The sequence below is a fragment of the Cnephaeus nilssonii genome (genome assembly GCF_951640355.1).
Source record: "Cnephaeus nilssonii genome assembly, chromosome: 6".
Taxonomy (NCBI): Eukaryota; Metazoa; Chordata; class Mammalia; order Chiroptera; family Vespertilionidae; genus Cnephaeus; species Cnephaeus nilssonii.
In genome coordinates, this window is record NC_137077.1 from 64,749,161 (window position 1) to 64,765,185 (window position 16,025).

Below are 16,025 nucleotides of genomic sequence, written 5' to 3' on the forward strand. Positions count from 1 at the left end.
TCACAATCCGGGACCGCTGGCTCCTAACTGCTCACCTGACTGCCTGCCTGATCGCCCCTAACCACTCTGCATGCCAGCCTGATCGCCCCCAACTGCCCCCCTTCCGGTCTGGTTGCCCCAACTGCCCCTCCCCCTGCTGGCCTGATCACCCCCAACTGCCCTCCCTTGCTGTCCAGCTTGCCTGCAACTGCCCCCCTGCCAGCATGTTCACCCTAACTGCCCCCCCGCCAGCCTGCTCACCCCCAACTTCCCCCCCACCAGCCTGTTCACCCCCAACTGCCCTCCTGCCGGCCTGCTCACTCCCAACTGCCCCCCGCCCCCGCCGGCCTGCTCGCCCCCAACTGCCCCCCCAGCCAGCCTGCTCGCCCCCAATTGCCCCCCCCCCACTGGCCTGCTCACCCCCAACTGCCCTCCCCTCCTGGCCTGATCGCCCTTAACCGCCTCTGCTTCAGCCCTGCCACCATGGCTTTGTCCAGAAGGACGTCCAGAAGGTCTCCCAGTCTAATTAGCATAGATAAGTCATTTTATTAGTATAGATAAGTCATTTCTAGCCATTTTGTTATATTATGTGGAGATATTTTTGTTTGTTTTTCTCTTTTTAAAACATGCTTACCATAGATCTTAGAAAAAAGAAATAAATCTATCCTAACCCTCCACCACCTCCAAATAAGGTTGCTTATATTGACAAAAAAATCTATCTTTCTTTGAAGCAGGAAGGACTGGGATCCATTGATTTCCCCCCCCCCCCCCCCCCATTGCACATAAATTATTATCTGAGACTGGGAAGAAGAGTTCACATTCATTCAGAAGCTATTTTTAAATCATTCACTCCTCTTAGCCTAATCCAGGCAGGAGACTATCATGGCACAAATCTATCTAGCTCTTACATTAATTTGTTTCTCAGGTGAATTCAGGGTTATTTTGTTGAATAAAAACACAATTTTGTTTCCTGGAGCATCTGAAAAGCTGGCTTAACCTTGAACTATTCCAATTTGGGGAACTGACTGGGAGGTCCTAGAGCCAGGGATGCAAATATGCTGTGTGGGCACCAGATCCTTCAGAACCCTTGGCAGACATTGCCAATCAATCAAGGGACACTTTCCTACAGAGCATATTGCAAGCTCAATACTGTTTAACACAGAGTTCCCAAGCAACCAAATGCCAATCAATCTGAGTTAGAACCTGCGTGCTGTCCTGTCCTGCATGCTGAGGGTTCTGAATTAAGCAAAGCAGATTTGCCCTGGTCCAACCTGTCACATCCAGCTCCCTCTTGGTCTCTGATTAGTATCGTGTGTGTGTGTGTGTGTGTGTGTGTGTGTGTGTGACAATCACGATGTACTTACAGTCATCAATGATTGCAGATCAACACTGTCTCTGATTCTACCTTCCTTCCGGGCTTTAGCTGCCAGATTTCCAAACCAGATGAATGGAACCCAATATTTCAGATGAGGAGACTTGAGGTGGTCAAATAATTTTCTTTCATCTGTTGTCATAAAACCTTTGTACAAAATAAAAATAGCTGGATTACACAGACTTAGTTTAACACCAATACATTGCCATAAGTATTTCAGTGTCTACTATGTGAGTGTATAATGGAAGAATATTAAAGAAAAATCGAGGTTCCTGTCACAAGTAGTTTATACTTGTATTAGAGATAAGGAATGTGTATGCATGAGCACACACACACACACACACACACACACACACACACGGTGCGTGAACACACAACTTATGCATCACTACATGAGGCAATGCATGTTGGCAATCCTTGACAGAGTAGGGAGTAAGGCCATATTGAGTGTGGCCCAAGCATCTGGGGAAGGTTTCTTCTTTAGGTTTTGATTTACTCATCCAAAACTGGGAATAAGAATACTTAGCATTGTTAGGATTAAAAGAATAAAAGGTGATGATGTATACAAAACTCTTAGTATGGTGTGGAAACATGGGCCACAGGACTCCTCCTGACCACTCCCTTCCAAGTCTTAATTAATCAGGTCCTCATCTGTGAAGCTTCCCTCCCCGAATTTCTCTCCCTCAAACCTCCCACCACGGGCTCTCCTTGCCGTGCATTATGGTATGTTATACAGAAATGTGTCCCTGTCAAGTTCCTTGGGAAGGACAAGAGCATATTATTTTCATCATTCTCACAACATTTTGTATCTACTTGAAAGGTGCTTCTTTAAGTCTCTCTCTCTCTCTCTCTCTCTCTCTCTCTCTCTCTCTCTCTCTCTAACACAATTTGCTTGAGTTTGCAGAGAACTCTAAGCCTCGGTTTTCTTATGTATACAAGAGAGATGATAATATGTACTTCACTGAGATGTAGAATTACCTGAGATGATGAACACATGTCAAGAGACTGACAATGCTTAGCACACACTTAGCACTCAGTAAGGGCTGAAGCATAATGCACTATGTGAAACTTTAGCTACCCACCCCCTCCCATCTACACACCAAGGAAAGGAGAGATTTGAATAATAGGAGGAATAATGTAGCAGGTTTATTTGATAAACAAACATTTATTGAATGTCTACTATGTACCAGGGTTTGTTCATATGAAGATTCACTTTAAAAGCTTACGGTTTACACTTAACCTTTTATTAAAAAAAAAAAAAAGGAATAATTCAAATGGTGCAAATTCCCCAAAGGGCCAAAGGAATATTAATGGGGAAAGTGAGTCTCATTTTCCCAGTCTCATTTTCAATATCATGAATTTCACATAGCCCTAATTTTTAAAAACACAAATGGATTTATACGACACAAATGTCTATTGTTTGCTTCTATTTTCAGTTATATCTTAAAGATATTATTTATTAATAGAGAGAGCAGGTTATTCTTTTTAATGGCTGCATCCTAGTTAATTGTATACAATATTTATTTAATGAGTCTTCTTTTGAATAGACTTGACGTAGTTTTTAAATTTTTGTTATTAAAGTTAATGCTGTCATGATTATCCTTGTACTTAACCCTTTGACTTTTTAAAAAATATATATTTTATTGATATCAGAGAGGAAAGGAGAGGGAGAGATAGAAATGTTAATGATGAGAGAGAATCATCCATCAGCTGTTTCCTGCACGCCCCCGACGGGGATCGAGCCCACAACCCAGGCCTGTGCCCTGACGGGGAATCAAACCATGACCTCCTGGTTCATAGGTCAAGGCTCAACCACTGAGTCACACCAGTTGGGCACCCTTTTGATTTTTTAAGTGGACTTTTAAATGTTCATTATGATTTAGTATAAATAATATTTTCTGAATTAAAGTTTATTTTGAAACTGATTATTTGTGAAATAATTTTTCAGCAATGCAACCATTTACTTATGAAATTCTGATAACACATTTAGATAAAAATCTACTTTTACCCCAATGTAACACAGTTTTTATCCTTGAGCATCTTAATCAGAGTATGAATTTGGCCATCCTGTTTAAAATAACCCTCCCTACTAACCACAAAGACTGAGTTTTACTTAAGAGGTGTTGCTATAGCGCAAAGAAGTCAACGTAAAAGTGAGACTTGGTCATTTTGAGAGTCACCAATTCATAGAGCTTTGGAGTTACCTAGATTTTTGATATGATCTAGCCCAGTGTGTTTGAGAATAGGATCCAGGGATTATGGGTATCAAAATCACCTGTGATACCTGTACTTGGAGGGGGCTGGGCCCCAGTCTCACCTACTAAATCACTCCACAGGGCAGAGTCTCACGTGGATATTTTTAGAAAATATCAATGCATTGGCCTTATCCCCAGAGCCTGGTTCTAGACCCTCGAGTGAGGTCCAGGCATCAGCATTCTTTTCAGTCTTCCTGGGTGATTTCATGGAAATAGGCTCAGGAAGTTTTATGTTTGCCAAGCTCTGCAGGAAAATCTGACACTGACCTATAGCCGTGTTTGAAAATCACTGCCCACTGACAGGAGATTCTGTTTATTCGTATTTGAAACTAACAGAGTAACAACTACAAAGCCAATATTTACTAACAGGAGGCTCATTTTAGATAATATCTAATCTAATAATAGACAAATATGCAAATTGACCGCACATTCACTACGACAAGCCACGCCCACCAGCCAAGCCACGCCCACAAACCAATCAGGACGAGTATGCAAATTACCCCAACAAAGATGGCGGCTAATTTGCATATCAAGACAGCGTCAAAGAACCCAAGAGCTGCAGAAGGGAGTAAAGCTTTGGAGAAGCAAGCAAGCCGGGGGGTGGGGGGGAGGAGGAGAAGGGAGGAGCGGAGGCGGGGCCGGGGGGGCAAAGGGAAAAGCAGGCGGGCGACAAGGGAGGAGCGGAGGCGGGGTAGAGTGCAGCAGGAAATCCTATTGCAGGATTTTTCCTGCAACGGGAACGCTAGTATTATTTATATTAGCTTAGAAGGGTTCTGCCCATGCCTGGGAAACTGGACTCTCTTCCGAGTTCAGAAATCAAAATGAGCCTGATAATTCTGTTCTCGTTTCTCGGTGCATCTCAAAGTTGTTGCATGAGCCAGATAACTATGCTTTCCTCCCCACCCACCTAGGACTTGCAGAGCATGATTAATTCTTATTACAAGAAGTTAATAGATGGCCTGGCCTGTGTGGATTGAGCATTGTCCCGTGTACCAGGAGGTCACAGTTCAATTCCTGGTCAGGGCACATGCCTGGATTTCAGGCTCAATTCCCAGTAGGGGACATGCAGGAGGCATCCAATCGATGTTTCTATCTCTCCCTTCTTCTCTCCCTAAATAAAAAACACACCAAAAAAAACCACATTTTTTTTTTAAAGAAAGAATTTAATAGATGAACTTGACCTGTCTTGGTTCTATGCATCATTCTTTACTTGGAAACCTATTCTCAGACATTTCATATCAATTACTTAACAGTTATATTCTTGGGATTATAATGCGATTAAAAAAAATCCCCATTTGTATACTGGATGCAATCTTTGTCATTTGACCAAGAAATAACTTTACTTTTAGTTATTTTTTATTCAGGAATATGGATCAAATTCTGCTGGCAAGTCCTTCCTTGGCTTCTTAGCTGAAAGCAAATATGAAGAGTGAGGGTTTAGCTGACCAGTGTTCTCAGTGGTTAGAGCACCAGCCCTCTCATTGAAGGGTTGAGGGTTCGATTCCTGATCAAGGGTACAGACATGGTTTGCAGGTTCAATCCCGGGCCTCAATCAGGGCTCATGTGGAAGGCAACCAATTGATGTGTTTCTCTCACATCTATGTTTCTCTGTCTCCCTCCCTCCACTCTCTCTAAAAATAAATGAAAAAAATATCCTCGAATGAGGATTAACAACAGCATTAAAAAAGAGTGAGGGTTTATTTAGAGCAAACACCAAAGCTGAAGTCAGCCCTCCCCCAGCCCCCACCATGTAGCACACTTACCACTGACTAGAAGCAGTCATGCAAAGCAAGGAAAGCTGGTGGTTTTTAATTTTAGCCCAAATATATTGAAAGATGATTAACCAGACATTAATATGTCCTCCAAGAGTGTACAGGCAGAATAGTTTTTGTTATTCCCTGCGGGGACACACATCTTAGCCAAAGTAACCCTGTCTTTGGAAATCATGTTTTCAATCAATTGAAAGAAAATCTCTAGATTGCTGATCCAATCAATTCAAAGAGCATTTGCTATCAAAGGACATGTTATCCTCATCAGTACTTCAGGCCATTTTAACCAGAAACCGGTGATCTTTTCCAGAAGGTGGTCTTTATTTGCATCTCTCAGGCTAAGTTATTGATGGACAGGTATTGATTTCCTACCGTTTGGCAGCAGTATCAGTTGGCTGGTCCTCACACTCCCTGCCTCCTTCACATGCCTGTCTTCACGCCATGCTCCCGCAGGCCCTATCCATACTCCTGATGTTGCTATTTTATCTCACCATTGCACCTGCCTGGAGTTTCTCTTGTTATATATTTCCTCTGGCTTTCTGTCTGGTACAGCTCTGCTCAGCAATTTTCCTACTGCTTATCCCAAAGAACCCTCCTTAATATTTCAGATCAAAGTAAATAAAAATCTACACACACACACACACACACACACACACGCACGCACACATGTTTGTATTTGCTTGCAACTTGAATTGTGGTTTGATGGAGTAAGTTCTGCTACTTCAAGGCAAATTTTATTGCCCTCAAGCCAAAGGACTAATTAAGCCCATTGACAAACAATATTCCAATGGTCATAGATTTTGTCTGTACATTGATCTATTTTTCCTTGGTTGCAGCTGAGGCAGATGTCTTGCCTTTAAAGCAGAGTGTGCAGATGAGGCTCTATTACCAGGAGAGCTACAAGCTCTGCATCTGAAAACCTGAAGGCAGAATGGGTTTGTTGCCAGTTCTTTCTGAAAGAGGAAGTTGTGATTCAGCAACCGAGCCCTTCTCAGAGAGATGACTTTTTCAGGAACATTGCAAAGTGCCTGGCTCGTTTTCATCTTTGCATTTCCCATATGAATGGAATGAAGCCACCAGATTCAACTACAGCTGTCCTCTAAATTCAGTGGTAGAGGATTAGAAATCCCTGCCAACTGGGAAAATCAAGGGGAGGCGAAATGAGATTGAGAGAGAGATGGAGTCACACTGTGCAGGCATTGTGTAGGGCTGTCTGTCAGACATTTTATACAATGAACCACAGTCAGATATGTGTGGTTCACAAAACAATGATTCGCTCTTCTACCCAATGTTTTCCATCCCATTCCATTCCATCCCATTCCATTTAAGATGCTGGTTGTAAGCCATGCCATTAACATGACTCAAGAACCCAATACTAAGTTACAACTCACAGTATAGAAGCTCAAAATAGGAAATGGTTGAGTAAAATCAGTTTCTGGAGCTGCTATGCTGAACAAAGACAGAGAAACCCCTCTGTGTTCCCGATATGAGTCAGCCATCTCCCCACCCCTAAATCAGGATCCTATGTGGTAATTCACTGCCTTACACACAGGACACACAGGAACTACTAGTATCATACACGAAGTCAGTGCTCTTACCTCCTCACTTGCCCAGGTAGCCAAGAATTTCATTAGCCCTCTGTGACTAGATTTGAGATGATTTGCAGATAAAGTTGAGGAGTTAATAGATGTACCTAGTGCCATGGTCGGCAAACTGCGGCTCGCGAGCCACATGCGGCTCTTTGGCCCCTTGAGTGTGGCTCTTCCACAAAATACCACGGCCTGGGCAAGTCTATTTTGAAGAAGTGGCGTTAGAAGAAGTTTAAGTTTAAAAAATTTGGCTCTCAAAAGAAATTTCCATCGTTGTACTGTTGATATTTGGCTCTGTTGACTAATGAGTTTGCCGACCACTGACCTAGTGCAATGGCTCCTAAACTTTGCTACATATTAGAATGGTTTGGGGAGCTTTAAAAACCACTGATGCACCCTATTCCCATGGAACCTCAACTCCTGGGAGGGAGAGTCAGACACCAGTATTTCCAGAAGATCTCTGGTGATTCCAACTAGCACAACGACCCTGTGTGCATGGAATCACATGGCAAGCTGGCCATGTCAGCGTTTTTGTCCGGGTCAGATCCTGCAGTGCTGCTGGGGAGCTTGTTAAAAATGTGGATTCCTAGCTCCTAAGCCCCCGAGATTCTGATTCTGTCCATTGCCTGGGAACCCGCCATTGAAATAAGTCCCTCTGGTAATTCAATGAGCATGGTCTACACTTACACTTTGAGAAACATTGAGTGGGTGGCCTTGATTTAACTCCTAAAAGAGATCTGTGGGGAGCCTCAGACACGGGCCAGCCGAGACTGCCCGTGCGTGGCCCCGATTCAGGGCGGGCTGGCTCTCCTGCGCACCCTCTCCCCCGTGTAACGCAAGTGCACGCGGTGCGTCAGGTTTCACTCACAGGATGACATTCTGTCTGTCTGGGCTCATCATGTGAGGCTGTAGGGAAACTGACTCAGCCTGTAGAAGTTCAGCCAACGGAGGGAAAACTGGCACCGCTGTGAATACCACTGTCCCTTGATCATCTCTCCTGTAACACAGAGCAGCTGGAGATTTCAGGGACCTAGGAGCCCCAGAGCCATACAATGCGCCAGGGAAAACTTGAACAGGAGACCACAGGGCAGAAAATCAATATAACACAAAATCCATTCGGTCTTACTTAGTGAGAGAAGATCACAGGTTAAATGATCTGAAAACGCCAGAAACTCAAACGGGGCTCGCCTTCCAGCCAGTGCCTCTAAAGTTAGAATCTTTATCTCACCAGCCACTTGACAATTGGGAGCTTGCTTAGTTGTATTAAGGTCTGTTAACGATAAGCATGGAAAGAAATTCCCAAGGGCTCTCATTAAGCTCTTTCTAGTTGTAGAAGAAGCTCAAGAAACTTCATATAAAGATTCCAGGGCTTTAAGAAAAGCAGAGCGCCCTTTCCTCAAATTCTACTCTCTTCTCACCATTCTTACGGGCCCAGAAGGAAATTATTTTAGAGAAATAGAAATACAACATAGAGATATGAAATTTAGCTGTGCTTGCGACTGTCTCAGGAAAAGATTCATGTAAGAAAAGATTTGTAATAATTTTTACTGATCTTTGAGGACATGGGCCATATCCATTCTTGCTTACAGCTGCACTCCAACCAACTGAGCAACCGGGCCGGGGCACAACTCAGCCTTCTTGAGCTCAGGTCTGCCCAGAGGCCCCCAAGCCTCTCCATCCCCAGCCATCCTGGCTTCCTCCTGATTTGCTTTTAATATGAAGATGACGCTGAGAGGATGAGATTTGTTTTGAGAATTGCGCATGGTGTCTGGTTCCTGTCAGAATGCACTCTCTTCATTTCAAGGATGCATCAGGACTAGAGAAAGATCACCTTTATTCATCCAAGTCAACTTTAGCTCTCACTCATCAGTTTGGAATGGGTCAAACCTTTCTCATTTATTTTTAGGTCTTTCTTCAGATGTGGTAATTCTTACTGCATTTGATCCTATAGATGTTGGGGTAAGAAAATTAAGTTATCAAGTAGCGTTTGCAACTTGATCATTCTGAAGCACTATTCACCTTTTGGAGGAGGTGTGGCAGCTAATTTTTATTTATTTATTTATTTTTTAAAATATATTTTATTGATTTTTCACAGAGAGGAAGAGAGAGGGATAGAGAGTTAGAAACATCGATGATAGAGAAACATCGATCAGCTGCCTCTTGCACAACCCCTACTGGGGATGTGCCCGCAACCAAGGTACATGCCCTTGACCGGAATCGAACCTGGGACCTTTCAGTCCGCAGGCCGACGCTCTATCCACTGAGCCAAACCGGTTTTGGTGTGGCAGTTAATTTTTAAAAGTTTCTACTGATCTTACATCATGATATACCTGTGCACTTGCCAGGCCATTGTAACATCCGCCTGAATCCTTAACTACGGTACATTGCACCCTGCTACTTTCTCACATCTGTAACCCCAACAACATCCTCTGCATCCTTCCTTATTTATTTCTACCCTGACTTTCTCAAACTCCTGGTCCTTTAGTTCAAGAAGACCTAGGATGTCACATCAAACAAGTCTTCTAAAGTGACCAAAGAGCCATGTTATGCTGTTGTGCTAGGTCAGTGATTGGCAAACTCATTAGTCAACAGAGCCAAATATCAACAGTACAACGATTGAAATTTCTTTTGAGAGCCAAATTTTTTAAACTTAAACTTCTTCTAACGCCACTTCTTCAAAATAGACTTGCCCAGGCCGTGGTATTTTGTGGAAGAGCCACACTCAAGGGTCCAAAGAGCCGCATGTGGCTCGTGAGCCGCAGTTTGCCAACCACGGTGCTAGGTGATTTCATTATTTCTAGGGAGAACTCCTGTAACATTTACCATGTGCCAGATAGTGCTGTAAACACTTGGCAAATGTTAACTTGATTAATCCTCACAGGAAGCTAATGAGGTATATGAGATAGGTGGTATTATAAATTACCATAAACTCATTTTATGGATGAGGAAACTGAAGCATAGAAAGGTTAAGAAATGCACACAAAGTCATGTAGCTAGTAAGTGGTAGAGGAAGAATTTGAACTCTTACTCTGTGTTCTTAGTCACTATCTATATTTCCCATCTAACAAGGCAAAGCCAAACCAAACCAACCCCCCCCCCAAAAAAAAAACCCTCCAAAAATACTATCCTTTAAAAAAATGTATTTTCAAGGACATTTTAGAGGAGAATAGACCCAGCAACCTAATTTGAGAGCATACTCAATATAAAAATGGAATCATCTCATGATTCCTTTGTCTTGTACACATTCATTAATCCATTCCAATAAACACTTCTATCTATTAACAAGAATCCAGCACAACAACCAATATTTATTCAGCATATGCCAACACTTATCTCATTTAATCCTTATCCCATTGAAGGCTGGTTTAACTCACAGCTTTTTCTCTAAATATTAACACATCAAAGAACCATCTTCTGACATAATTTTTACTCAGCATAGTGTATCTGGGAGCCCAGGTAGGATAATGGCATCTGCTTTGAGAAATAGGAGAGATAATAGACCCACTGAAGTGGTCTTTTACTGCACCTCTCTGGGTCTGCCTAGATAAAACCCACTTTGCTGGTTCCTACCAGAATCTCCTAATGTTTTGGGAAAAGTATTAATTTAGGAGTTCTGAGCCTGGATTACAACTGTGTGCTGTGTGATCCAGGGCAGGTCATAACCTCTCTGAGACTGTTTCCTACTTTTCTCATTTTTTTTAAAGTCCAAGGGAAATAATATTTATGAAAATGGATTAACTGTAAAGTGGTAGAAAATATAAGGTAATATTATAGATGGTTTATATATTTTTATCAATTTCAGAGAGAAAGGGAGAGGGAAAGAGAGATAGAAACATCAATGATGAGGGAGAATCATCCATCAACTGCCTCCTGCACACCCCCTACTGGGGATTGAGCCTGCAACCTGGGCTTGTGCCCTTGACCGGAATCAAAACCTGGGACTCTTCATTCCCCAGCCCGACGCTCTATCCACTGAGCCAAACCAGCTGGGGCTAGATGGTTTAAATAAAGATGATAATAGTTACCATATTTACCTAAAGGCCATGTGACTATTGCTTCTCCTCCTCCAAACCCTCGAGTAAACCTTTTGAGGGCAGGAACCATGTCTTATCATTTCCCCCTCTGAAGACTGTTTCTAGCACATAGTAGTTAACCAATAAATATTTCGTGAATGAATGAATGAATGAATAAAAGGGATTTTCAAAGGAATTTTGAAGGTTCCCATATAGGTTGAGAGGAGCCCATGGGAGGAAAAGCCATTCACAGTACCTGCTTCCACCACGTGGTCCATCGTTGGAAACCTTTTGTACACAGCGGTGCTCACCGAGCGGAAGATGAGCAGGGACGTGAGGTTGACATAGCGCATCAGTGTCCTCCGGAGCAGGCGCCCGCGCTCGTCCCTCCCGTGCACGCTGCTGGAGATGAGGAACATCAGCCTGTCTGGCCAGGGCAGGTTCACAAACTGGTTCCACCATCGGTTCACTACCAGAGTAACATAAAACCCTGTAGAACAGCAGGAAAACCATAAAGCACTTTTCTTAGAGCAGACACGTCAACACTGATGCTTTTAGCAGAATTTTAGCCTTTTTACGGTTTGGGCTATAAAAATACGTTGTTATCCAGACCTTATGATGTCGCCCTCCAGAAAAAAAAAATGTAATTTGTGCCTGGCAATGCCATAGCACCCAGTAAAGTGGGTATTAGAACTCAAAAATTGACAGCAACAATGGAGGGTTAGTGAAGAGAAAGCTTCATTGTCCAATAGCAGATCATTACCTCAAACTTGTTTGGGATTAATTTAGCGAAAGCAGCCCTGAAGGTGAGCCTTATGGGTGATTCTTGTTCTATGGCAAGCGGTGGCTTTTCAGGCATGCCTTGCAGCTCAGAAACACTCCCATGCAGGGTCATCGGTGTCATCCTAACGGAGACAGTTGTGCGGCTGCATTCTGCGTGTGACCTATACTTACCAAGCACAAAGGTTACTGGAATTTGTTCAGCATATCTGTCACAGTAAATTGATAATTTTTCAAAGTAACGTTTTTGGGCTCCTGTAAGTAACAATCTGGAGCAAAAATAAAATGCACAGCCCTTTATATTATACTTCTGCACCTGCTTTGCAAGTGATATTCAGTGCAAACAATTAAGCACAAATAATCTTTAAAAAATTTTTTAAGGAGCAATAACTTTTTCCTTTCTACCTAAGCTGATGTATCTCAAAAGCTGAATCTTTCCAGTACTAATGTTTTTACTAGTAGTACATAAATGTTATTGGCCACTAGATTTATTAAACATTTTATTTTTAAAGACTTTATATTTTAAACTTTTATATGATTAATGCATTGGATTTGGAGCACAATACCTCATAAAATAGTTTGTTTTTCAATCATTCATTAGATGTACTCAAAGAGAAAAAAATCTTGATTAAGAGGATTACAGTAATTAAGTTATTATTGAATCATCACCCTGATTTTGACATCTTGATCTTACTTTTTCTTGAATATGCTACTCAGCACATTCTTGATTTTCTGTATTGTATTTCAAGGGATATTATAACTTTATTTTAAAGCCTGCAATTATTTAAAATATAAAATAAGAGATTTAACAATTAGAAGTGGAAATTATTATTATTATATTTGGTGGGTTTATATTAACATAGTATAAATATCAAAATTTATATTATAGATCTGACCCAAATTCACTTCATGATACTGTTAAAACATAAATTCATTTAATGGAACTATTATTAATATTTATGCTGCAGGGAGGAGATTCAGAGTCAGAAGGAATGTCTCCAGGCAGGTTAATAATGATCAAAATCTGGAAAGAGAAGCAACAGAGATGAATTTGCGTGAGTGAATGAGTGTAGCTGCTCCAAAGGAGAAAGGAAGCCCTTGGAAAGGCCCATGTCAACATGCTTCAGAGGCCTATTTGGGTCTGTAGAACTTAGATAAAGGAAGTAGAGGGATAATGAGGGAACAGTGAGCCACCAATCAGATTGCAGATGAAGGAATGGGAGCTGGTGCTGACAAAGAAGGGGTGCGGGGTATGGGGCGTGGGGTGGGCCTCAGCTTTGGAAGAGGTGTCAGAAATTCTGGAGTCAGGAGAAGCTGGCGGGAGAGGCATCACCTCTTTGCAGAGCCCATCGGGTCATGCTGATGAAAAGTTACAGCCAGAATGGTTTCGGATACTCAAATAGAAATGGTCAAAGAGAATTTAATGGTGGAAAGCTCAGGCCAGAGGGTCAGGGGAAGCCGGGTTTGAATTCCAGATCTGCCACTTACAGATTTAACTTTGAGCATATTTTAAAATCTCCCTGAGCCTCTGTTTTCTCATGTGTAAATGGGGATAATAATATCTATGCATCAGGGATGTTATGAGGATTAAATAAGATATAAAACAACATAACACCTGGTGGTGTACTTAATCAATAACAAAGTGATTGTTATTATTAATAATTGGCTAAAGGAAAAAATATTTAACTAATAGACACATAGAAATTTTACTAGTTAGAAAGCACTATAGCGATTATTTTGTCAAATCCATAAAAAATTAGGAAGATATGTAATCAAATTAATGAATTCCGGCGCTGTCTTATGACTTTTGCTAAATATATTTATTTGCCTTTAATAGGATAAAAAAAACTTAGGGTCATTTGTAGACACAAGAAGAAAACTATGTCTATATTTTTCTACATGTATACTTGACTTTTTTGACAAATTCAACCTATAGTTTTTGGTGTACCTTTGATCAAGATATAAGGATCTATTTTAACAAGCTTTTACAATTAGACTTCAAAAAATGAAGAATGACTTGAACTAATGGTTATTGTTATAAGTGTAAGCACTCTTTGGTTTTTAGAAAAAAATATATGCATATAATTTTGTGGGGTGTAAATAAGATATTGGAGCAAAAGTTAAAGCTCCATGGAGCATTTCTGGCTACAATGCAACCGTTCTAAGGGCTATTCTATTCTAAGCAGCAGTAGCAGCAATAATTCACATTAGTAAAAATAAACGGAGACAATCCGTGTCATGTGTCTTTCATCATCTCATATTCTGAAGGATTAGGTAAGACATAAATAAGTTGTCAAAATACTATTATCAGAGATATCTGAAAAATTATTAGAGGTTTTTAATAAGACATTCCATTTAAAGATATTTGGCCAAAATGTATACCAATATATATGTTTATTGAAATAGTGATTTTGATAGTTAGCTACATAGATCTTTCTATTTTACTTTTGATAATTATCAGCTAACCAAATTAATATCCCTCTTCTTCAAGTGGGGTCCTATTGCTGCAAGGAAGAATGTAGGTGAGAGCAATGCTATACAAATGTGTTCATTTGTATGCAGAAGAAAAATAACAAATGGATGTACATAGAAAAGGTGGAAATACAGCCTCAAAAACTTTGAGCTTTTCTATTTTGTTTTAATTCTCCCCAGAGAAGAAATATATGCAATCAATTTTAATTTAAAAAAGCTAATAAAGCTTCTATTTTATAATACTGGTAAAATTGTATTAAGACTAATTTTTAGTCATAAAAGTATTTTTTGGACATAATATTGCTCACATTTTCTGTCAATCTGACAGGCACAGGTTGTGAAGTGATAAGGAATAAACACCCCCTTTTGTAAATATAGCACAGCCTGAGCTCAGAAGATATAAAGACAATCAGTGAGTTTTCTGGCCTTTTCTTTAGTTGAGGTATTGGTGAGGTTGGTGGACTCCAGGCAAAAGGAAGGGAATTTCCTAGATTAGGTGTCTATGCCTGATAGACACCAACCACAAATACGTTCATTACAATGGTAGTTGCTATAAGCTCTCAAATTACAAATTCTAACTATGAGCGACATAGTTGAGAGAGGCACCAGAAATTATTCATTTGTGGACTTTGCCATTCAAAATCATTACATATCGGGGATCTACTAGTAAGTATAACTCTTCCATTCTGTGCCTCTCGCAACATTCTTGACCCGCAACTAATGCCTCGTCACGATCACTTCATGAGGGGCTGGAATGAGAACCACCTGAACATGACAGGGTGAGTCTATTCACCATCCTAGAAACGGTCGGTGTGGAGTAAAATACCCTTGTCCCGGGGAGAAGGCAACAGAGAGGATCGTGCAAAGGAGGTTCCATACGCCAAAGTCAGGAGCCACCGCAGGGCTCAGGTTTTTGAGACTGTATTCTCACGTGATACTTGATGGCCACCGAGGGAGACATGCAAAGGAAAGTACCTGTACACCAAACTTATTGCTGTGTAAAAAACAGCAAAAACAATAAACTCCCTGTACAGTAGTTTGTAGATGCTGCCTCTCCACTTGAGGAGTAACCTATGAAATCCAAAAAAAGTCGCATTGGCTACCTTACTGGAGTAAGTGACAGTCATCTTGGATAGCTTTTTTTTCTAGAAGAGCAAGAAGACAAAATACAAGTAAGAAGCACATTTCAGACCAAGCAAAAGTCTGCATCTCAAAGGAAACCCACCCCATCAACCAGTCAGTCATCTCCCCTCTTTTTGCCTTTCTCAGTTTGTACAATTTGGAATTTGGACACTACCACCATCTTGGTGCTAAAGTGCTTAGTAGAAAAAGGAGGAAAACCATCTCTGGAAAGAGTAATATCAGCAATTGGAAGCTTGCCTTAATTTCTAAATATTACTTTTAGATTACATAGACATTCCTCCATAAATATTTGAATACATAAATGAGATATATGAGATAGGTTGTCATATTACCTATCATATACTTTCTTAACACACAGGAAGATTTGGGGTATTCATATGCTATATTGATTGACATTTTCAAAAGCAGTGGCCAAACTTATTCTTTGGGCCTTTATTTGCTAAAGTATGTACAGAGGTATTTATTTATTTTACCCTTAAACTTCCAAAGGGGAAGTATGGCTCTCTTTTTAGAAATCAGGAGATGTTGTTAGAAAGAAGCAAGACTCACGCCGCCAGTGTGGCTCAGTGGTTGAGCATCAACCTATGAACTGAGAGGTCACGGTTCGATTCCCAGTCGGAGCACATGCCCGGTTTGTGGGCTTGATCCAGTGT

The 16,025-nt window shown here is 41.1% G+C and overlaps 1 protein-coding gene across 1 annotated transcript in view; it reads right to left on the minus strand.

The window, feature by feature from the left end:
* Positions 1 to 15,356, minus strand: part of BEST3 (bestrophin 3) — a gene marked incomplete at both ends in the record, with an annotated part of 36,498 nt that extends 21,142 nt beyond the window's left edge. Inside the window, 4 exons of the mRNA XM_079775458.1 lie at positions 1,344 to 1,498; positions 11,234 to 11,467; positions 11,932 to 12,026; positions 15,205 to 15,356. Coding sequence (XP_079631584.1) covers positions 1,344 to 1,498; positions 11,234 to 11,467; positions 11,932 to 12,026; positions 15,205 to 15,356 — 636 coding nt within the window. The remainder of the gene's footprint in view (positions 1 to 1,343; positions 1,499 to 11,233; positions 11,468 to 11,931; positions 12,027 to 15,204) is intronic.
* Between the last annotated feature and the right edge of the window lie 669 nt (positions 15,357 to 16,025).